Below are 22954 nucleotides of genomic sequence, written 5' to 3' on the forward strand. Positions count from 1 at the left end.
ATGTAACATTAGGGAGTTTGCACTAGTCACATTTGTTGTCCCACATCACAAATATTCAGTCCATGTGTAAATTAGTACAGTACTATATCCTGTTAATTTCAACACTCTGGTCCTTGTCCTCTTCTTGAAGCTGTACATAGCACAAAGCACTGCGTCCTGGCACTCCCCCTTGAGTGTATTTTGGAACTGCCATAAAAGTGTGTTTTCCTATTGCTTCTCTCTCTCTGGATTGGCTAGCTGCAAAGATGCCCACCTGTGCTGTCCTTCTCCTTTGGAATGTCTCAAGCCTTTAGTCTTGGGCTGAAGCATTGTCATTCCATTGGAGAAGGTCCTTTTTTTGGCACTCTGTGCTGCATACCACAAATGCAATTGCTTCTCAAGGAGACAAATGGAACTGCAACATCTCATTCCAGAAGAGCTTCTGTCATGATGCCCTGGCGTAGGATGGCATAGGCTAAACGAGGGGTGGAGGGAGAGAATAGGGAGCCAGCTTTTCTCAAGTGATGCTATTTTACATAAATATCTTTTAAGACTTCAAAATAGATGTTTAAAAATAGATCTGAAATAGGCAGCACTGGAAGGGAAACACTTTAATAATGCACAGTTTTTTTCTGTACTGTTGTAATTACTAAAGACACCATCAAGGCTTTTCTGTTCCAGGGAATACATAAATATACAAATATCTGTCCTTGTGCAAACCTGTTTGTAGTCTAGAAATGATAAGTGCTTTGACTGATACACCCTCTTCAGGAAGAGTGCTGCCTTCAGGTAAGTTTTCAATCCGCTTATTGTCATATAACTGCCCCACAAACAACTCAGAACAAATTCAGGTAGGTAGCTGTGTTGGTCTGACACAGTCGAAATAAATAAAAAATTGTCCAGGAGCCCCTTAGAGACCAACAAAGTTTGTTAAGGGTATAAGCTTTTGTGTGCATGCACACTTCTGTGTATCTGAAAACTTATACCCAGAACAAACTTAGTTGGTCTCTAAGGTGCTCCTGGACAATTTTTTTTATTTATTTCAACTCAGAACAAATGTTCAATAAAATTAAAATAAATACAAATCAGCCAAACCTTTCACTTAAAGAAAATCAGGATGAATGCTCAACAAACAGGTCTCCTGCAGGCACCCAGAGCTTCTCTTTCCCCATCCTTAAACAAAAAAGGGAAAGGGAGTTTGATAGAGTTGTTTAAATTATCACAGCTATCCAGTGTCCTCCGGCACCTTGACTATTCCCATGGCCACATTTGATCCTGATTTAATTAGGAGTATTTGCCTTGCAGATCGACACTTCATGTTTTCCTCAGAGCCTTCTCATGTGGCCAACACACCTTGTAATCTTTGCAGAAACTCCAGGCATTATTTACAGAGTCTGCTTGTTGCAAGGCTGAGGAAACAAGGTGCTGACACACAGGATGGCTTTGCTGTTGTGCAGATTCCACCAATGCCAAGGTGAGAAGGGGCTGCTGGTAAGAGTTTGTTTTCGTGGACAGGAAAGGGTATTCCTCCAGCCCTTGTTCTTCCAGACAACATCCTTGTTTATTGGCACTCTCTTTTCTTTGGTAAGTTTTCACGGAGGAGATTCAACCTTTGTTCTTTTGTCCAGGTCCGGCTGGACAACCTTCTTCCTGAACAAGCATCCACATCTCTTTATCCTCTTGTGTGTGTGTGTGGTTTTCTCCCCAACATCCAATGCCATTAATTGGAAGACCTACTCAAATAAGTCCTGTGACCCACCTCCCCAGCAGCTCTTCAACCACCATTTAGGGACAGTTGTAGTACGCCTAGACTTGATCTGAAAATTAATGGAAGTTTTTTTTGAGGGCATTCCCTGATATGTATAGAGCAGTAACAAAATCATAGCAATGCTAATAGTAGCTGAAATAATACAATGGTACCTCGGGTTACAGACGCTTCAGGTTACATACACTTCAGGTTACAGACTCCGCTAACCCAGAAATAGTACCTCGGGTTAAGAACTTTGCTTCAGGATGAGAACAGAAATTGTGCTCCGGTGGGACGGCAGCAGCAGGAGGCCCCATTAGCTAAGTGGTGCTTCAGGTTAAGAACAGTTTCAGGTTAAGAATGGACCTCCGGAACATTAAGTACTTAACCCGAGGTGGCACTGTATAACGATATGCAAAAGAATCTGTACACTGCAAGCTCTTTCCTCCATTACTTTATTTATTAGAGGTAAATTATACTTCACACTGTGTGCAAACCTGCTCGTGTGGAAACTCAGTCCATTGCCAGTAAGCCAATCCTCAACATTCATTTTAGTGCTTATTGAATAAGGCTGGATTTTCTGTCTCCCAGCAGTTCCATCTCATGTCTGATCCTCATTTAGTACGGGTTAGCAGCTGCCTCCCTCATCTTCTTTTAATTCATTTATTTCTGGGAAATGAAATTCAATATTCTCTTCTACACCCAACTGTGTGCTGAATTTGGGAGCAATGCTCTCTCCTGTCTTGGGGAGGTTGGGCTTGTGAATGCATGCTCCAGAACATAGAAGTTACGGAAACTGTTTTATAAAAGGGCAAGAGAAACCTTTTGGCTTCAAATTATGTAGTCATAAGTTTTAAGAATCATTTAGAATGTTATAGTGTTTTATATTTTAATGATTTTTAAGCTGCTTTGAGAGCTGTATCACCATAAAAAAAATCTAGGTAATTCTATAGATAATATCAAATGTAAAATGAGAGGCATATATATGTTTGAGAGGCATATATATATTATTGTATAAATGGATGGCAATTATATATATATACACACACACACACACACACACACACACACACACACACATGAATATATATACACACACACATACACACACACATGGATATATATGAATATGAATGACAAAATAATTGCCATCCATTTATACAATAAGTTCCAGCGCAGAAAGAGATATTGTAATCATGAATGTTATCCTGAAAATACTAGCTCAAAGTGTTGCAGGGATACACACATCCATGAAACCCATATCAAGGGATATCAGGAACGGTATAGAAAAATGTAGGCAGTGTTTTAAAAAACCCTGCATCTTGTAGTCAGTCCTAGAGTTCTATGTGCAGTTCTTACAGTATCGTCAGAGAAACTAAAACAGAATTGAAAAGAGTTTTGTGATCCCCTTACTTTTGACAATGACAAGAGCCATCATCTCTCTTCTAAGCTACATACTTAGGAATTCACCATTGGCCAGAGGGTCTTCTTTTTTTAAATCTTCATATAATGTTACAAGCTTTGTCTTTAACCCATTCTAATCAGAAAGTATTGCCATCATCAAGATCCGAAGTCTCAGGTCCTTTCCTTTTCTCAGCAATCAAAATAAAGAGATATTTCTTGTCAATCCCACAATTTCATGCTTCTTTTACTTCTTTCTGCATCATCATCATTCTTCCCCCCAGGATAAAAAAGAAAACAAAAAACACTTTCTTCCTGTTTTTGTTATGTAATACAGTGGTACCTCGGGTTAAGTACTTAATTCGTTCCAGAGGTCCGTTCTTAACCTGAAGCACCACTTTAGCTAATGGGGTGTGCCGCCGGAGCACAATTTCTGTTCTCATCCTGAAGCAAAGTTCTTAACCCGAGGTAATATTTCTGGGTTAGTGGAGTCTGTAACCTGAAGCGTCTGTAACCCGAGGTACCACTGTACGTGTTGAGAGACACTCCTATAGACGGAGAAGAAATTTAGGTTTGATCAAAGGACACATGTAGGAGTACATGAATAGTGCTGGAACTGGTCTATGTCAAACTCATAAAACTAATTACAAGTTATATAAAATGATGGTAAACATTAGAAAATATGCTACAAAATGGTGCTATGCACCTATGCATGGGGAGAACTAAGGAGTGAACCAATTTTTGACTGCATCTGTGGTTTTATGTGTCTTGAAATTAACTGTTTGTGACCCTGAATTGGATCCATCATCCAGCAGTATTACTCATCAGAGTATATAAAAAAGGGTCAGCCAATGAAAGCAAGGAGGATTGTAACACAAGAGAGCAGTTGTCTCAGAAACCAAGCCTCCTACCGCTGAGAACTATATTAGATACCCTACAGTTAGTTTGGAAACCCAAACTCATTCAAAACAGGTAAGCTGAACCTGCAACAAAATGGTACAGTGTTGATGCTCTTGTTGGAACTTGCCATGCCCCAGTTTTTCATCTATCCCTTGCAAACATTTGGCCTCACTTGCCGCCCCCCCCCCCCCCCCGTTCTGATTGGGTTGTTTTGTTGGCGTCAGCTAAAGATTTTTTCCTTCTTCTGCAAATACTGAGTTTCCCCAAGTATCCTGCTTCTTCTCTCTGCTTTCTCAGTGGCTCCATTTGGCTACATAGCCATAATACCTGAGCACCCAAGTTTATTAATATTTTAAGTATATGCAGTCCTGCTGGTGAAGCCTTTTGAATTAGCCACAAAGGTATTTCAACCTCAGAGAAATGTATCAAGAGCAGGTTAGTTCTATGCAAGCGTTAATACAGAGAATTATTAGCTGCTGAAGAATCTTACAGTTTGTGGCACTTGTTTTTTCAGACACAGACACCACAAACCCCTGAAGTTCTGATGGAAATAGCTTAAGGTACTGTATCAGTGCAACATTTTCTCCACCTCTCCACCAATTATAGCTCTAGGTTTTCCCACAATTCTCAATGGCTTTGAGTGGCCTCTTCTGATTACTTGGGGTATGACTGAGGCTGACAGACAAAGAACAGAGAAAGAATCTGTCTCCTTTCTACTGACTTTGACTCCCCAGTTATTTGTAGCACTTTATGGAAAGTGGAAGGCGTGCCAGAAGGAATCCACTTCCCCCCCTTGGAATGCAGCAGTTGTCCCTTATTGTAAGACGATCCCCAATAGCCTGAGCCAAGAAAGTGCTGACAAAAGTGAAACTCTAAAGGGCAGAGAACAGGAATGAGCTGGTTTTAGCTGAAGAACAAGTGCCATTCCAACACACACCCTTTCAAAATAAAAAAAGCTATTCTTTATAAAGGTGCATCTCTGGACACTTTGGTAGATACTTGGTGGTATTCAACTAAGTGTTACCCAGAGTAGACCTAGCAAAACTAATGAGCATGACTGTTAGGGCCATTAGTTTCAGTGGGTTTAGTCTGACAAAACCCTAGCTGAATACCACCCACTACTTCAGTAAGGGGAATTGCCAAACCTGGACTTTGTAGGGTGGTGTTCATGTAAGCCAGGCAACGTCAACAATGCCATTCTTGCAACTTGTTGAAGTATCACATTCTCCTTTCCTGTAGCAGAGATCTGGTTTCCTTTCCTGTTCCAGTAGCTGAAGATAAAGCTTCAAACCACCCAGCGAACAGTCTTGCCCAGTGCTTTGGAAATCTTGATCTTGGCCCCAGGATGGATTACTTTGTCACTTCTCTTTTTAAATGCTCCACAGCCTCAACACCTCCTAAAACTGGTTTTGAGAGAAGAGTCAGATACTTAGCACTTCTTCCCTCTGCCCCTAATTTCTTGTCAAGATACAAAGACGCACACCACTCACTCAGATTGTGAGTTGAAATACCGTATTTTTCACTCCATAAGACACTTTTCCCCCTCCTAAAAAATAAGGGGAAATGTGTGTGCGTCTTATGGAGTGAATGCAGGCGGGAGGCTCTGCTCAGTGCTCCCTTTAAAGAGCTGCGTGGAGTGTGTGTGCGGCTCTTGGGGGCTTTTCCCAAGAGCGATCCCTCTTGCTGTTCTGGCTTAGCTGCGCTTAGCTTCCCCTGCCCTGAAGAGGCTTCGCATGGCTAAACCAGAAGCCAGAACAGCAAGAGGGGAAAAGCCCCCAAGAGCCGCAAACATGCTCCATGCGGCTCGTTAAAGGGAGCGCTGAGCAGATCCTGTATACATTTTCCCACTGCCCTGAAGAGGCTTCGTGCGGCTATCCCAGAAACCAGAACAGCAAGAGGGATCGCTGCGCAGGAATCCCTCTTGCTGTTCTGGCTTCTGGGATTCAGAATATTTTTTTTCTTGTTTTCCTCCTCCAAAAACTAGGTGCATCTTATAGTCTGGTGCATCTTATGGAGCAAAAATTACAGTATGCTGAAATGGAACCCTTGAATAAGGCGTTTCCAAGCCTCACTAACTTGAGCAGAGTGGCAGAAAATGCTGTAAGAATGTGAACAGCCCGCTAGATCAGGCTAATGGTCCATCTAGACCAGCATCCTGTTCGCAAAGAAGCCAATGAGATTCCTGTGGGAAATGAGCAAGCGTAACTCAAGCACACTCTCCAGATTGCTGTGGTTTCCAGCCATTGGTATTCAGAAGAACTACTGCTTTTGACCATGGAGGTAGAGCTTAGTCATCATGGCTAGTGACTTGACAGCCCTCTCTGCCATTAGCTCAGCTGATAATAGCCATGGTCCATTCTCCTTTCCACACCACAAGCTGAGCGATCTCTCCTTAACCACCACACTTTCTGCCCGGCATGTTGCTCTATGCTTCTACATCCTTCCCATTTTGTGCACTGTGTTTTAAAACAGAATGCAAATCTGGGACTCACAGGGGAGATGAGGCACATCAAGCTATTTTCCAACAGCCAACAGCAAATTTAGTATCTTTAAAACATCAGAAGATGTTGATATTTGCACTTTGCAGCGTTGGCAATGTACCTTCAAAGTAGACTGGTGTGTGTGCGTGCACAGTAAATAAAAAGCAAAACTTAAGTTACCTACCGTATTTTGTGCTCTATAAGACTCACCTTTTCCCTCCTAAAAAGTAAGGGGAAATGTGTGTGCGTCTTATGGAGCGAATGCAGGCTGCGCAGCTATCCCAGAAGCCAGAACAGGAAGAGGGGTCGCTGCTTTCGTTGCGCAGCAATCCCTCTTCCTGTTCTGGCTTCTGAGATTCAGAATATTTTTTTCTTGTTTTCCTCCTCCAAAAACTAGGTGCGTCTTATGGTCTGGTGCGTCTTATAGAGCGAAAAATATGGTGCTTTTTCTGGCAATTCTCTCTCTCTCTCACACACACACACACATACAGAGTGTGTGTAAAGTAGGAGAAAGAGCTGCCTCTGCCTAGAACAGCTGAGAATGAAGGTTATATTCTGCCAAAGTCACAAAAGCACTTCATGCAAACTGACCCAAGGAAATTCTTGGTGGACACTTGGAAAAAAGGCAATGTCTCCTTTAATCTATCCAGTATCTCAGATGCAGAGAAGATATTTCAGATATATGAGAATCTTCTTACATTACATTACTTTCTCCAGAGGGGGGAATTGGCCCAGGCACATTCCCCAAGAACTCTTTGATGCACAGCATACGCAAAACAGAAATCCATAAGCACACTTGAAGGGGGGGCGGGGGGGGGGGGAAGAAGGAAGATGGACAGCAGCCTGTCACTATTCTGTATCATAAGATACAACCTATTTACCCAGAGAGAGAAAATTATCTATTCTAATTACTCAGATGCTGTAAGCATCTTCAACTTGAACATTTCCTCCCTATGAATATAAGGTACAGAATTCATTAACTAGGAAGCTGGCTACAAAAAAAATTCTACCACTCCAAAGTCAGGGCAAAGGCTCGTTTATTTTAGTGTGCTACCTGAAAAGTGCTGCATGGGGGAAGGGGGGATATGCCCCTTCTACTGTTGACAGATTTAAATGTGCATGATATACAACCATATTCATCCATGTGTCCTATACCTGCCAGTTTTGTTTCAGTTCATTAGATTTTAAGGAATAAAAAAACATGCGAAGGAAACAGGTGGTATATACTTCAGAGAGAGAAATTCACTTTAATTGACGTGAGATTTCAAAGAACACAGGCTCTAAGTTTCTTCCACTTTATTTCATTATCTGTGGATTAAACACCACTTTACCTGATCAATAATCCATGATCAATATAGCTACCACCCTTACCATAATCATTTCAAAAAGGCAAAAAACCCAGCTCCTACGCCTGTCAGGAAAGTTTTGAAAGCGATGTTGAAGACGTGGGACTGAGTCAAAAGACGCAGAGATACCAAACAAGCCTCCTCATGACTGATACCTTGAGCACAGTTCAACTTAGCACCCCACTGTACATGCATCAGCACAGCACAAAAGCACATTACAAGAGCAGGGAAAGATTTGAATGCTCCTGTGAATGGATTTGAGCAGTGGTGACCCTCTCACTGGGACCTCCTCTGCGTCATCCCTAAAGGCCTTTAAGAAGCAAGGCACGTTCAGAGAAAAATATTTGGTCAAGTACTTTTGCTGTATGATGTCCAGCTCCTTATTTAATCCATTTGAGTCTTAGCCCGTAGGTATAGCCTTAGCTGAGAATTCAAGTGCTTAAGGAAATTGCCAAGACAGATTACTCCCGCAACACTTCATCCAACTAATCATCTCCATGGCACGTTACTAGCTGCATTTTAGTGTCATGGGACCAGCCTGCCTGATATGCAGCTTCCTTGCTTTCTAGTGCAAAACCTTCCACCTCCTAGCTCTGTTTATATTGTCTCATGTGTCCAGCAATTGCAGCAGCAATCTCAGAATTCTTCTTGTTTTGCCCAAAATAATCAACAAAGCCTCCATCTGGTCCAAGAAGGTACATTATGATGGTGTGATCCACCTGCAGAAAACACACAAGACAAATTGGGGATAGAGTGGAAAGGAGGGTTAGGTTAGCAGGGCAGGTTCTGGTCAGCGGTAACCCACTAGAATTATCAAACTGCCTCTCTAGCTCTGGATTTCTTCACAAAACCAAGAGCTTGTTAGGCAGCCTAGAAGTGCCTCAAACAGTGGCTCTTTACTTGACAACAGAACTAAAAGAGAGCAAGCGACAATAGAGGGCTGTGAAAGCAGCCACATCCTGCAGAAGAAAGAAACCTCACAGGAGTTTGCTTTTTGAGAACCTTGTGTATGTGTGTTCTAAAAAAGCAAGGCTCTTCCATGAAATCCAAACTTTCCCTAAGAGCTAAGGATTTTTAAAACTTCAGAACTGGCCTTCTGCATTCAAGATCCTCCATAACTTCCCTGTATCACATGACATGCAAGGTTCTTCTCTGTTCCGGCGAAGAATAAACCTCTTCTCTGAGGGGGGCGGAGAGAATGATCCCTCCCAATGCAACTCAATGGTCTCCTATTGGAATCCCTCTTGGAAGCAGGAAAATGCAAAGACCCCATGGCTCTTTCTGACATAACAGAGACAGTCCTTGCTCATCATGTGATGGAAATTCAAGAAGACAGGGCAGACACAGCACTCTCTTTGAATTTACTCATTCAGATTACGGAAGAAGAAGAGCAATATTGAAATATTCTCTAGCGGGACAGGGAAGAGGCCAATTCAGATATTACTTTTAGTCAATACTGATCATAGGTAAACATTCATATTGTGTCACTATCTTATTTTGTCAACAAAAGGACGGACTTTTTGGGAAGTGGGACCAACACAAAGCTGGCACTTTGGAATAACTAGATTCTAAAGAACAGGCATTAAGATCTAGGTCAATTAAAAATGCTGCCTGAAACAACATAGGCAGATTAAGCCGAACAGGACATAAGTAAGGCATGTGTCATTTGCTGTCTAGCTCCCTCTAGCGGCAAAATTGTGTTTTAATAATTTGCATGACAAATAACACCCCACACAGAATTCACATTGAGTATTCTGAGAAGGGAAGCTGGCTTGTGATAGAAGAGGGCATACCTGGGCTTTTCAGGCCAAATAGCCCAATCAGGACTAGCTAAAAAGAAAAGGCAAGCTTGGATCCTGCACCTTTACACAGCAACATCAAACTCCAAGACACCTATTGAGGCCTACTTCTAACTGCCAGGCTGTTTTTCAGATCAATTTAAACGGGGCACCTTTCAGTAACTGTCTCCCTGCATGTGAAAAAGGATACCTCTGAGCTCTTGTATTCTAGCAGACAGAAAAGGCAAATGAAGAAACACTGCGGTCTCACATGGAAAGCCTTCTCATTATGAACAAACTATGTACTCTCTCCTCCAGTAACACTTGCTCACAATTGCCTATTAGCTTTTACAACTTTGCTCCTCTCACCTTATTCAGAAATATCACTCAACTACAAACCAGCTGCTCCAACTCCAGATATTTTTCAGACACACCCCAAAACCCTATAAAATCCCCACAACTAGGCAAGACTTCCACCCCTCCATTTCCCCATCCTCTTTTGGTTTCCTCTGATTCTCTGCTTTAGAAGAGATTTAATTGAGAAACTCCCCCTAAACTCACCTTGTCCATTTGGAAAGTTCAAAACCTTTTCTGTGGAGCCAACTAGTGTTATCAATCTGTAACATATGCAAAAACGTTACTCACTATGTAATCATTATCTTCATCTTTGGGACCAGAGCTGTAATAGACACGATAGGCTCGAGCCACCTCGTCGATCTGTTCTTTCGTACCCGTCAATCCGATCAGCTTGGGTGAAAACTCTTGAACAGAAATGGAGCTTGTTAAATCAGCTGACATTAAAGATGAGGGCTCAAATTATTACCCTCTTCCACTGTTGGAAAAGCTATTCAGCTCTACAAAGCTGGGTGTATAGGGAGTCAGTAGAATATCAGATATGGAGGTTAACATTACCTTTAACGTATGTGGCAATAGCTTCTTTCGTGTCTCTCTCCGGATCAATCGTGATGAAGAGCGGAGTGATGTTTGGCAGAGACTTGATTTCATCTGTCGCCATAAAGCATGATAGTTAATATCCCACTAACTGACTCAAGGCTACTTTTGCGTTCCAGGTCATAAATTACCATAGAACGTGCCAATTTTATTACAGTCCATCTTCAAGACGGTGCTTTTGTGGGATGCCTTTTTTGGAGAAAATGCAATGTAATGTGGATGCTTTATTAAATATTGGGGTCCTCCTATCAGTTGCAACACATACCCTAGCTGTTTTAATATAGTTGCAACTCCACCCCCATCGTTCAGCCTGGACACTGAGGTCCAGCGCCAAGGGCCTTCTGGCGGTTCCCTCATTGTGAGAAGTGAGGTTATAGGGAACCAGACAGAGGGCCTTCTCGGTAGTGGCGCCCGCCCTGTGGAACGCCCTCCCTTCAGATGTGAAGGAAATAAGCAGTTATCCTATCTTTAAAAGACATCTGAAGGCAGCCCTGTTTAGGGAAGTTTTCAATATTTAATGCTGTATTGTTTTTAACATTTGATTGGGAGCCGCCCAGAGTGGCTGGTGAGACTCAGCCAGATGGGAAGGGTATAAATAATAAATTATTATTATTATTATTATTATTATTATTATTATTATTATTATTATTATTATTGCTGCCACTGTGAGAACAGGATGCTGGACTAAATGGGCCATTGGCCTGACCCAGCAGCCCCCTCTTATGTTCCTAAATGACGAACATGTTGCCTGTACCAGAGAGGAAGCTACTCAGGCTCATGGCCAACATTTGATGAATACTTCATAAGCTTCCCCTCTTACCAGTGGTGTGCAACAGGTGAGATTTGACTCATAAGGTCAAGAGATGACCTGGTACATCCATGGCACCACAATATTCTTTTGAAGTAGGTATGGAGAAGGATGGGCACAGAGAGATTATCTGGATTTTATTGGTCTTTTAAAAGCCATAAAATAGAGGGGGAAATGGAGAGCTTATTACATTGAGATATATATATGTGTAATCAATGAAAAAGCAATAGAAGGTGAAATTAAAAACAGGCCCTGTTTTTCAGGCTGAAGTTAAATGAGGGTCCCGAAAAGACTGAAAACCATTGTTCAGGGACCCCCAATTATAGGCCACAGCTTGAAGGCCTAATGCACAGGAATAAATATTTGCGCACTCAGATTCTTATTTTAAAAAGAACCTATGCATATAATATTTACAGTCTGTATCTATTCACAGTCTGATTAAACCCTGGTTATTTTCTGCAGAAATTTTAATGGGTAAAATGGAAAATTAAAAATATACATTTTAATTATTATTAAATTTATTACCTGCCCTCCAGCAGGGCAGGTCCCAGAGCAGAAGATGGCAGCCAGGGAGATGGGGGCACTGCTTAATAACAGGAAAAGACTGGGAAATAAGTGTAAGTGATTTAAAAAGGAATATTGTCATTTCAAGAATATTGTGTAGGAAAAGTAGCCATAAATCTAGTTCCTTTCAAAAGAAATATGTTGCATCCAAGAAGCTCCACGTTAGCTATTTGTAATCTGTATATTCTATTAGTAAATAAACATTCCAGCAGGTGTACTAGAGAATGCCAGCCCATACACTTTGACAAGAACTCCAGAAATGAATATGAAATTCCATTTCTGCAGCAGATGAATGGAATTTTCATATGCCACAAGGAGATGCTATCCATAACACAGTGAAATGAAAATACTGCCACTAGGGGGCAGCAGTTCCCTTTTACTAAGGTCAGATTAGTAAACTGCAGGCATATCTAGGTAGTTTCAGGTCTCAAAAGGGCAGAGCTCCATTCCATACAGTACATGACTTCATATTCTACCAATTTACACAAAATATTTTATTACTTCTTATCCCCCTTCCATTACCAGAGTAAAGTTATCTTTACTTACTTTACGTTATTTACTTAAGTTATTTACAGGCTGTGGCGCTGTGGGTTAAACCACAGAGCCTAGGGCTTGCCGATCAGAAGGTCGGCGGTTCGAATCCCTGCGACGGGCTGAGCTCCCATTGCTCTGTCCCTGCTCCTGCCAACCTAGCAGTTCGAAAGCACGTCAAAGTGCAAGTAGAGAAATAGGTACCGCTCCGGCGGGAAGGTAAACGGTATTTCCGTGCGCTGCTCTGGTTCACCAGAAGCGGCTTAGTCATGCTGGCCACATGACCCGGAAGCTGTACGCTGGCTCCCTCGGCCAATAAAGCGAGATGAGCGCCGCAACTCCAGTCTCATCCGCAACTGGACTTAACGGTCAGGGGTCCCTTTACCCACACAACTGCTGGTAATTATCTGTCTTACATGATCCCTGCTCCTCCAACTTTTATCACTTACAGCTGATTAAAGATTTCCTGCTTCTTTAAGTGACTGGCCCTCTCTTCCTTGCTGCCCCCTGCAAGTGGAACTCCCTCCAAGAACTTGGGTGCGGTGCCAACTCTCTCCTGTTCTTCAAAAGCCATATTTTCTGCAGCCAAGTTTTCAGTACACGTAACAGCTTCTGATCACGTTACTTCATCCCTATACTTGTATTCCCCTCCTACCCTCCTATTTTTCCTGCTGTCTATTTCAGACTAAGCTCTATGAGAACAAAGTCCCACCTATGTCACCTGTTCAGGGCCACCAATGAAGGTGTTCACAGGCATTGTGCTGGCCACCCATGTTGTAATGAACCTACTTACCACTGACTTTAATTAAGGAGTAGGAGAAATGAAGAGTAGAAGCAATGCAACGGACTAAAATACATGATTTCAACAATGGCAATTTATTGTTGGTAGTCACATTTCAGAGGTATCTTCTCAATTTACAATGTATATTAATAACTAGGGGGAGGGGGGTAATTTTGTGCAGACCCAAATCTGCCACTGCCTGAGCAACACAAGCTAAAAACATTATTAACCTAGAGAACAGAGTAAGATTCTTATCTATGAAGAGTTATTTCAGGGAGAGTTTGGGCTTCAGTATGGCTTACTTACCAATTTCATCAATGACAAGAACCATTTTTTCCAGTTCTTCTGGGCAAATGTCAGGACAATGTGTAAAACCAAAGTAGATCAACACCCATTGGCCCAGAAAGTCACGATCCGATTTGGGCTGCCCTTGGTGATCGACGAGTGAGAAATGGCCTCCCAGCAATGGCTTTCCAAGAGCCCTTTTCCGCTCCTTCTCTGCCTCTGAAATCAAACCACAGTGGAAGGTTACCTGCCTACCTCTCCAGCTTAAGAGATTCTATAGCACTGCCAGCAAAGCTGCAACTATATTCTTCCTGCACCCCACACTTCCTTTATGACAACTAAGTTTGTATCACTCTTTAGTACTAGCATCTGGCTTGAGTACCCCACTCCCAGCCAATACTCTTGATATTGCCATGCTCACTGTAGATGAGGGTGCTCCATTAACTATAGATTAGTATAGGTAAAGCCCAGCATCTTGAGGCAGGGCGGTGGGGTTTAATAACAAGAAAAAAGCCAAAAGTGACAAGGGGAAATAAGTGTTACAAAATAAATGCAAGCAACGTCAGGTACTTGACTGCAAGTTCCAAAATGACAACAAGAAATCTAACTGTAATCAACATCTGAAAGAGTCAGTAAGACTGGAAGTTTTCAGCCTCTCTCAGAATCTATCTGCAAAGCCTTCAATCATTTTTCTTTTCTCTTGTTGCCTCTTCACCCAAGGGATTTGGAACATGTTTTGGGACACGCTCCCTCCCATTTGTCTTAGAAGTACTTTTTGCCTTATCAGAAGCAAGTATCAACTAAAAAGTTCGCTAGCTTCATAATACTCAGGTACTTCTTTAAGCAGTTCTAGTAACTCTGAAAACAGTTATCAGAAAACATCTACTAAAGGTATCAATATTTACACACCCAGGATGCATTTGGGACCCACTGCTTTTTTATCTTTTACCATATATTTTCAAAGCCATGGTTTTCCCGGTAGTGATGTATGGAAGTGAGACCTGGACCATAAAGAAGGCTGATCGCCGAAGAATTGATGCTTTTGAATTATGGTGCTGGAGGAGACTCTTGAGAGTCCAATGGACTGCAAGAAGATCAAACGTATCCATTCTTAAGGAAATCAGCCCTGAGTGCTCACTGGAAGGACAGATCGTGAAGCTGAGGCTCCAATACTTTGGCCACCTCATGAGAAGAGAAGACTCCCTGGAAAAGACCCTGATGTTGGGAAAGATTGAGAGCACAAGAAGAAGGGGACGACAGAGGATGAGATGGTTGGACAGTGTTCTCGAAGCTACAAACATGAATCTGACCAAACTGCGGGAGGCAGTGGAAGACAGGGGTGTCTGGCGTGCTCTGGTTCATGGGGTCACGAAGAGTCGGACACGACTAAACGACTAAACAACAACAACATATATTTTCATGGTAGCAGTGCTCCTACCTTTGTATCAACTGCAGCATTAAGGGATTCATCTTAACAAGATAGGGGTAAGAAAGTTGCTGGGTAAAAGCTAGGAGAAGCGATAATCTCCTAGGATCAAAAACCTTTTCTCACATAATAGTTTAGACCTTAAGCACAGGTAAGGGCAGTGAGGATAGGCACTCAGTGAGCTACATCCACAAAATATTCACACAGCCAAGAAAGAACGCAAAGCCTTTGCATCTGTGCAGCAGGGTGAAAAATGACTCTACAATAGACACGGTAAGTTTTACATACTTTCTTCTTTCTTTTTCTTGAAGAACTTCATTGCTGCTAGCAGACTTCCTCCAACAGCACAAGTAATTGCCAGAGTCTTCCAAGTTACAGGCTACTGGGAAAGAGGAGGAAAAAGAAGTGCACATGTAAATAAAGGACTTGCTCACCAAGCCAACTTCCTCATTCAACTTCCTCGTCACTACCTTGTTTCGGTAAGCAAAAGCTCGGTCTTCTTACACCTTCCATCTCCTCTCCAGTACAGTAAGCATGCAACTTACACAAATTTAACTTGTGTTCATTCCGTTTTACACGCTTAGCTAAAAACATATATAATAAAAAGGGGACAGGCTTCGGGGGGGGGGGGGGACTTTGGCAATTCCACCCACCACTGAACCCAATGTGTTTTGACTATACAGTAAGCAATTTCAGCTTTAGATGTGATCCCCAGAATGTAGCATAAACTGTGGGCTTACTGTATAGCCGTGGTTCCCAACGTGGGGCACACGCCCCATGGGGGCAATTTGATTTTTAAGGGGGGCAATTTGAGAATGAGTTAGACCAAGTTAATGACCTTTTGGGATGCGGGTGGCACTGGGTCAGAAGGTTTGGCAGTTCAAATCCCCGCAACGGGGTGAGCTCCCGTTGCTCGGTCCCTGCTCCTGCCAACCTAGCAGTTCGAAAGCACATCAAAGTGCAAGTAGATAAATAGGTACCGCTCTGGTGGGAAGGTAAACAGCGTTTTGGTGCACTGCTCTGGTTCGCCAGAAGCGGATTAGTCATGCTGGCCACATGAGCTGTATGCCGGCTCCCTCGGCCAATAAAGCGAGATGAGCACCGCAACCCCAGAGTCGTCCGCGACTGGACCTAACGGTCAGGGGGTGACCTTTTAGGCTTCCTATACGTGAACAGGAGTTCACTTTTTGATGAATAAGAATTATATGTCACGGGGGAGGGCATCGGGATTTTAGAAATGCCTAGGTGGGGCATGAAAAAAGAGGTTGAGAACCACTGCCTATACCTCAACCGGCGCAGGCAGACAACCGCTTGAACCCAGCGCAGCTAAAAGCAGCAACTTAAGATTTGGAAGAGATTCAGGGGCTCTCGCTTCTCCTCCATGCGCGGGGCGAGAAGTAGCTCCGCCTGCACTACTTAAGCGGAAATGCAAACGGGGGTGCAACTGGTCAGCAGGCGTCGCTTCGCAGCCCTGCAGCGGCCGAAACAAGAGAAGCGGCTCCATCAAGCAGACAGAAAACCATCTGTCTCCCTCAAGGGCTCCACGTGCGCCTCCTCCCCGCCCTGCCCCGGAAGAAGGCGCCCCTGCTCTTCCCTGGATGCGCCCAGGAGCGGCTCACCCCAGGTTTGCTGGGTCCTTCCCGCGGCTTCTCCCCCGGCGGCAGTGTAGCCAAGGGCTGAGCACGAGAGCGAAGGGAAGGCCAGCGCGGCGGAGGGGCTCGGAGACCCCAAACCGCCAGAGGACGAAGCCGGGTCGCCGCCGCCGCCGCCATCCTCTTTCCCGCCCGCCCCGTCCAGCAGCCCATAGAACTAGGAAAGAGCAAGAGTAGTGACAAAGGTTGGATTTCCGGGAAAAACCTGGCATTCGCCAGCAACTGAATTCGCCGGCGTTCTTTCAAAAAAATTATCCATGGACAATGAGCACGCTCGTCTTTTCCCTTGGCATCACTACGTGTGCTTAGCTCGGGATTGTAAGTGGGGGGGGGAGGAGTAGACCCGGAAGTGCTCATAGAGGCAGTGCTGCATTCGGCTCTAATATTTTCGTCTCTCTGAAAGTTAGCTCGACGGAAATGTCCTGGAGAAACGCTTTTCGGAACAGGAAGTGACGGAAGCACGCCGGAAGCGGGGGTTGGCTTTCATTGAAACCGGGAGGAAGGAGGGTTTTGGGTCGCCGGAGTCGTGCAGTTATGTCACCTCAGTTACTCAGGGGGCGAAATGGTTTCCTTTTGTGTCTTCCGCCAGCCCTCGATCCAGAGACGGCCAGTCATTTTTGAAGAGCCTGATCTGCTTCTTAGTCGGGGCTGCGCTGCACAGCCGTCCTAAGCCACCATCTCCCCCCTTCCCAGCCGCAGTACGAGGATAACAGACTTGCATTGGCATCTGCAAGGACAAGTTGTTGTTTTTAAGTGTTTTTTTAAAAAAACCTATTTAAAATACAGCACAAACTCTCTGGGACCCAATCACAGCTTCGCCCAAATTTCCCATTTCTCAGTTGCTTCCGAACTTCTGGTGACTGAGACGGAGGAAGTATTGAAAAATAACCAGGAAGTTTCGTCTTTATAGACAGTTTGATTGTGACGCTAGACTTGCCTCCTTGGTTCCACTCACCGCCTACCATAAAAGGGCTTCTTTTAAAAAATTACTTCCATTTCTCTATGGCGGAGGGAAGGCAGCAAGCAAGGAGGAGGGGCAAATGGATCAGGAAATGAAATGATGCTCAGAGAGTAGGTTAATTTCCTTTCACTGCTTTGCCTCAGAAGAGGACTTGGGTTTCCCCGGTCTGCTTCTTTAAAGCGAGGTGAGTGGTATGGGTATGTGTCTCGTTTCCATAGTAACGATGTTGGGTGGGTTCTCCAGACACTTCCTCTCCCTCCTCTAGTGAGTTTATAGGGCTAGGCAGACAGATGTCTGGGTTGTGGTTGTTTTCTGCAGATTTATAAGCCGGCAAGTAACTTGCCAAATCCTTTGGCTTCAATTCTTAGTGAAAGTGGTTCAAATCACTTATATCCCTAAATCCGGTGCAGCCCATTCCTCTGCATGTTTACTCAGCAGTTCAGTAGAACTTGCTCCTAATCCAAGTACTGTACATATGCACAGGATGGCTACATTGTATTCCGTCAGCTTTATAGAAGACTAGCTTCTCCAAAATACAGGTAATGCCGCCTGAAAGCTATATTTGAGTAACACATTCATAGGCACCCACACTTCCCCCCCAACACCAGTTTAGTATTTGAACAAAATCCTTTTCTTTCTTCCTTTGTGCTACATTTTGGCAGGACATATGAGCAGTTATGGATGACGATAATAATTGTAGCTGCACACAAGGAGCCACAACTTCTGAGGCAGTCTTCTCCTTTGGAGTCATAACAGATATTCAGTATGCTGATCGAGAAGATGGCTATGATTTCTGCGGACTGAACAGGCGATATTATAAGCATAGCCTATGTCACCTCCAGAGTGCAATCGAAGACTGGAATAGAACAGATGTTCAGTTCGTATTACAATTTGGAGACATCATTGATGGCTGCAATGCTGAACTTAAGATGTCAGAGACAGCACTTGGAAGAGTCTTGGAAGAATTTAAGAAGCTCAAGGCCCCAGTCCATCATATATGGGGCAACCATGAATTTTACAACTTCAGCAGAGACTATCTAGTAGATTCTTCACTGAACACCAAGTACTTACAAGAACAGACTTTCCTTAGCAATTCTTATAGAGACCAGAGTTCCACTAGAGACAAAGCTTCAGAATTCTATTATGCATATCAATTTTGCCCGGTGTCTAAATTTCGATTTGTCATCCTTGATGCTTATGATATAAGTATTCTGGGGAGGGATACATCTAGCAAAAAATATCAAGATTCTCTAAAACTACTGCGAGAAAAAAATCAAAATGAGAATCTGAATAGTCCATCAGGTACTGTATTGTGCTGAGCAGGGCTTTTGTATGTTTCCAGATTCACATTGAGGTAGCACCTGACCTTGTGCTACACTGAGGGACCTGCCACTCAGAAAAATGAACACATCTGCATGTATTTCTCTGACTTAAAAAGTGTGTGGAAGGGGACTACAACAAAAGAACATTCAGTTTTGAGTGGCAGTTTTTCTACACAAAAAGTTCTACCAGATTAGGCTAGGCAGTGGGCAGGGCTGTACATTAATGGCATTTATGTAATCCCCTGAAAGGATAGAGAACTTATCTCAGAGTAACTATTTAATGCCTGAATGTAGGCCAGGTATGTTCAATATGACATTTTGAATGTATGCAAATATGTACAAATGTTTACATATATATAGCATACTTTGGAGGAAGCAAGAGATGGTAACATTATAATTTGCAGAAATGGGGAATCAAATGCTTTGACTACGATTGAGGATGTATGATTTAAAGGTTGTTTCCTGGTTGGGAGCAATAGGCTGAGTACAAACAATTATAGCTTCCTAAGCCACAATATGAGCCTCGTGGCTCTGCATACAGCTGCATTGTTCTTTCCTTTATGCAAACTGGAAATCAAGCCACGAAGTCTTTACTTAATTATCATTTCCCTTCCTTGTCAACCATGAAAGCTTGGTTAACAGCTTGGGGAAAATCCAGGCTAAGAACCCAACTTTAATCATGGCTTCATGCAATAGCTTGGTTTGAAACCATTAACCACAGTTTTCTAGTGTACACCTAACATCAAACTCGTTTAATTGAATACTTCCTGGCTGGTTCACTCACTTGTGCAAAGGGAAGAGTGGAGTGCTGTGTGTAGGCAGCCTTGAGGCTCATTCATATCTTGGCCTGTTGAGCTATGATTTCCTTGTGATAGTTAGGACTTTCTTAAACATTACTGGAAAAATAACTTGCAATTTGTACACTGCAAGTCACTACAGTAAGCAGTAGTAATGTCTGGAACGGAGATGAATATCTGAAAATGCATGGCTAGTACTTGCCTATGAGCTGCAAAGGTTCCCCATGGCTCTTCCTCATGCATAAAAGTCCCCACAGAGACATGTTGTGGACAAATAGGATCTCTTGTTTCCTAGAATGTGTGGGAAAGCTTTAAATCAAGACTTGGCAATACGTTAGCACAGCCACATACCCTTTCATAGAGATGCAAAATTTGTAGAAACAACTACAAGTGGGGTCCCATTTTTTTCATGCTAAAGAACAGGAATATCTGTTATGTTTATCTTTAAAGAAAGTATTTTTACTGATCTATAAAGTTTGCCTTGAATGCTAGTTTATTCTTAAGAATGAGGTTAACTTAAAAGTCCCTGTAGGGAGAAAATGCATATTTTTCTAAAATGCACATTTGTAACCGAAAAAATAAATGGCTTATTTGGTGAGGTTTTTTATTAGGTTTTCTTTTTGTACAGGTCTTGTTGAACGTCAGTTTGTGCAGTTCAATGGAGGATTCAGTCAAGAACAGCTGGATTGGCTTGATGAAGTCCTTACATATGCTGACAAAAATCAAGAAAGAGTTGTAATTATGGGTAAGACTTTTTCATTTTTCACTTTTTAAGGCACAGCAACTGTCATAGAATATCACAGTATATCTCATGAAATTCTGCTTTTTACAATTCCGACAAGCCATTTCTCAAACCTGAGTCACACCCGCAAAATTGGCCTTTGGAGCGAACTCTGTTCATGTCACAGTGGTCTGATTCTGCCATTATGTGGGCTAGATCCATTTTCAGGATAAGTTGAGGTCTACAGGAATAGCTACGGCATGCAAATTAAAAATGGATCGTGTGTGCTTAGCCACACGGTGCTCTGCAAAACAAATTAAACTTGGTACACAGTCAGGTCCAATTTATGATCTTGCAAATCACCGTCCCTTAAGGAGAGGGTGTAAATCAGAGGTTATGGAAGGAATGGTGCTGGATGTTGGTAAACAGTATAGGGAAATCAGGTTCCTTTGGAGTTCCTGGAACACAAGCAGTAGAACACTTCTTAGAAAAAAGTGCCTTATGAGAGGGTTGCTCGGTCATTAGAACTAGAGGCAAAAGACTGAGGGTTCCCTTCATCTCATTCCACTGCTTTAGCTGACACATGCTAAAATTTGGGTAGTGGGTTTTGATCACAATGCTTCATTCTTCATAAAGTATACTCTGCCAACTAGAAGATTAAAGGCCAGTGAGAGTTTGCACACCAGGAAGAACATCACAGGAAGGGATACACCAGACTGGCTCTATCCCCTAGGGAAGCAGCAGCCGTGGGGAGTTTGCTTCCCTCTTTGTGCCAGAGAGAATACTCCGTTCCAACTGATAGTTGCCCTGGGATTGAAGAGAAGTGCATTGTGGCCTCATCTAATTGACCAGAGGACCAAACACTGCTAGGTTGTGTGTGGGTTTTACAATTTGCTTTAAGCTGCTTTTAGAATCACTCAGTTGAACACCTGAATATAAATCTTCTAAAGAAATAAAAAGAGAATCCGTGTCACCTTGCAAACCCATGATAGAGAGAATCAGGCCTCCAGTTTGGCTTCCATTTTATTCTTTCAAGCCCTGAAGTATATTTGAGCTGTTTTCTCAAAAAAGAAATACAGGATAGTTGGAAAATGTGGACTAGTTACTCCTGTTTCTCCCAGTTCCACATCTCTACAAGGATGTCTAAATGACTAGATACAGTATAAGTATTATTCAAAGTATAATGTACTCTTTGTGTGTGCATCAAAGTGAGGAACACACATATATATATTGCTTTATTTTAGATACATTTATTATAGTTAAATTTATTCAGTTTCAGGTTGTGCAAGGAATGCTTTCCTAAGTATTCATAATGTGTCACATGTATTATTTCAGTACCTTTACAACTACCCCGTAAAGAAGGGCTAGTTAACCGTGTGAACTTCTGGAAGGTGTTGGACCACAATTGGTGCTCAAACATAAGAAATTGTAATTTTCTACTTGCTACTCAGTGATCTCATCATGATTGGTCTACCATGTGAATCAAGGACCTTCAGCTCATAACATCTATTCGTAACAATTTTGCTTAAAAATGACTTCAGGTGTCTATCTAATTGTGAACATTGCAGAGAATACTATAGCCATTTTCAGCAGAAGCTGCCAAATTATGCAGAACTCAGCAGCTTTAGCATTTGGAGGGCTGTGTTAACAACTGTGAAATTTCATCTGTTTTGAGTGCCTCTCTTCCTCCGTTGCAGGGCACATACCCATCCACCCCAATTCTACAAGCGATGTCGCCCTGGCTTGGAATTATAAAGATGCCCTTTCTGTCATCCACTCGCATCACTCTGTGGTGTGCTTTCTTGCAGGCCACCTTCATTTTGGTGGATACTGTTTAGACTCTTATGGAGTTCACCATGTTACTCTTGATGGGATTATAGAAACTCCTCCAGAAAGCCATGCTTTTGGAACTATACATGTCTATCATGACAGGATGGTATTAGAAGGAAGAGGAAGGATTCTAGATCGAGTGATGCATTACAAAGGTTATCAGACTTTTCACAGATGATTGTATTAGGTCTGATTACTATTTAATGCATTGTGCACTATGCTGGAGTAACTATTTGCCTGAAGCTCATTTCAGCCCACGGATTGGCATGTTCAACTTGAAGTGTCAAGCAAACTAAATGTCTGCACTACTTAGTGAGGTGTGGAAATGTAATCAATTACATTTGATTCAGTGTTGGGCATTTGTTCTATATATATTTTTCTGATTTTAGAATGTTGGTGTGTAAATTATTTAATATACCATGTATTTTTTTTAGTTGAAAATTTATAAATAATTCTATAATTAGAAATGCATACATTTAAATTTGCAAACATAAAATAAAAATTAGTGGCTGGACACCTTCTGTTTAAAATATTAATAATTGCATATTTACTCAAGTCTGATTATCATACCGTTTGAAGGCTGGACCAAAAGCAAGACTCATAATATTACAGATCATATTTGCAATGCATTTCACTTTGCTAGTAGCTTCTAGCACAGAAACTGATGGGTTATTATGCTCTCTCTTAACCTATA

General features: G+C 42.5%; 2 protein-coding genes and 1 long non-coding RNA gene across 5 annotated transcripts in view; 2 read left to right on the forward strand and 1 right to left on the reverse strand.

Annotated features, from left to right (window-relative positions):
* The window catches only part of LOC307210413, a 186543-nt gene extending 174485 nt beyond the window's left edge, over positions 1-12058 (forward strand). For both annotated transcript variants that reach the window (XR_013835972.1, XR_013835973.1), the window contains 2 exons: positions 661-768; positions 11927-12058. This is a non-coding gene — a long non-coding RNA (uncharacterized lncRNA). The remainder of the gene's footprint in view (positions 1-660; positions 769-11926) is intronic.
* On the reverse strand, positions 7735-16771 carry SCO1 (synthesis of cytochrome C oxidase 1). Of its 2 annotated transcripts, none has more exons than XM_079966261.1 (6): positions 16597-16771; positions 15266-15356; positions 13573-13770; positions 10544-10636; positions 10277-10392; positions 7735-8572 (listed from the first exon to the last, which is right to left on the reverse strand). In XM_079966261.1, the coding sequence occupies exons 1-6, from the start codon at positions 16747-16749 to the stop codon at positions 8441-8443; spliced, it is 783 nt and encodes a 260-aa protein (XP_079822387.1). In that variant the 5' UTR covers positions 16750-16771; the 3' UTR covers positions 7735-8440. The 2 variants fall into 2 exon arrangements, with proteins under 2 accessions (XP_079822387.1, XP_079822388.1); XM_079966262.1 differs by having other exon boundaries at positions 15266-15359; positions 16597-16769.
* Positions 16772-16943: 172 nt separating this feature from the next.
* Positions 16944-22773, forward strand: ADPRM (ADP-ribose/CDP-alcohol diphosphatase, manganese dependent). The gene is made up of 4 exons (XM_079966189.1): positions 16944-17774; positions 18253-18892; positions 20338-20454; positions 22128-22773. Exons 2-4 carry the CDS (start codon positions 18268-18270, stop codon positions 22436-22438), a joined length of 1053 nt encoding a protein of 350 aa, XP_079822315.1. The 5' UTR covers positions 16944-17774; positions 18253-18267; the 3' UTR covers positions 22439-22773.
* Positions 22774-22954: the final 181 nt, after the last annotated feature.

This window comes from Podarcis cretensis (genome assembly GCF_951804945.1).
Source record: "Podarcis cretensis genome assembly, chromosome: 2".
Classification (NCBI taxonomy): domain Eukaryota; kingdom Metazoa; phylum Chordata; class Lepidosauria; order Squamata; family Lacertidae; genus Podarcis; species Podarcis cretensis.

Coding starts and splice junctions, on each gene's coding strand:
- SCO1 (XM_079966261.1), bottom strand. CDS start 16,749: ATGGCGGCGGCGGCGGCGACCCGGCTTCGTCCTCTGGCGGTTTGGGGT. Junction 10,637..13,572: donor TCTTGTCATTGATGAAATTG/GTAAGTAAGCCA, acceptor TTATGGCGACAG/ATGAAATCAAGTCTCTGCCA. Junction 10,393..10,543: donor TATTGCCACATACGTTAAAG/GTAATGTTAACC, acceptor TTTCTGTTCAAG/AGTTTTCACCCAAGCTGATC.
- ADPRM (XM_079966189.1), top strand. CDS start 18,268: ATGGATGACGATAATAATTGTAGCTGCACACAAGGAGCCACAACTTCT. Junction 18,893..20,337: donor GAATCTGAATAGTCCATCAG/GTACTGTATTGT, acceptor CTTTTTGTACAG/GTCTTGTTGAACGTCAGTTT. Junction 20,455..22,127: donor AGAAAGAGTTGTAATTATGG/GTAAGACTTTTT, acceptor CCTCCGTTGCAG/GGCACATACCCATCCACCCC.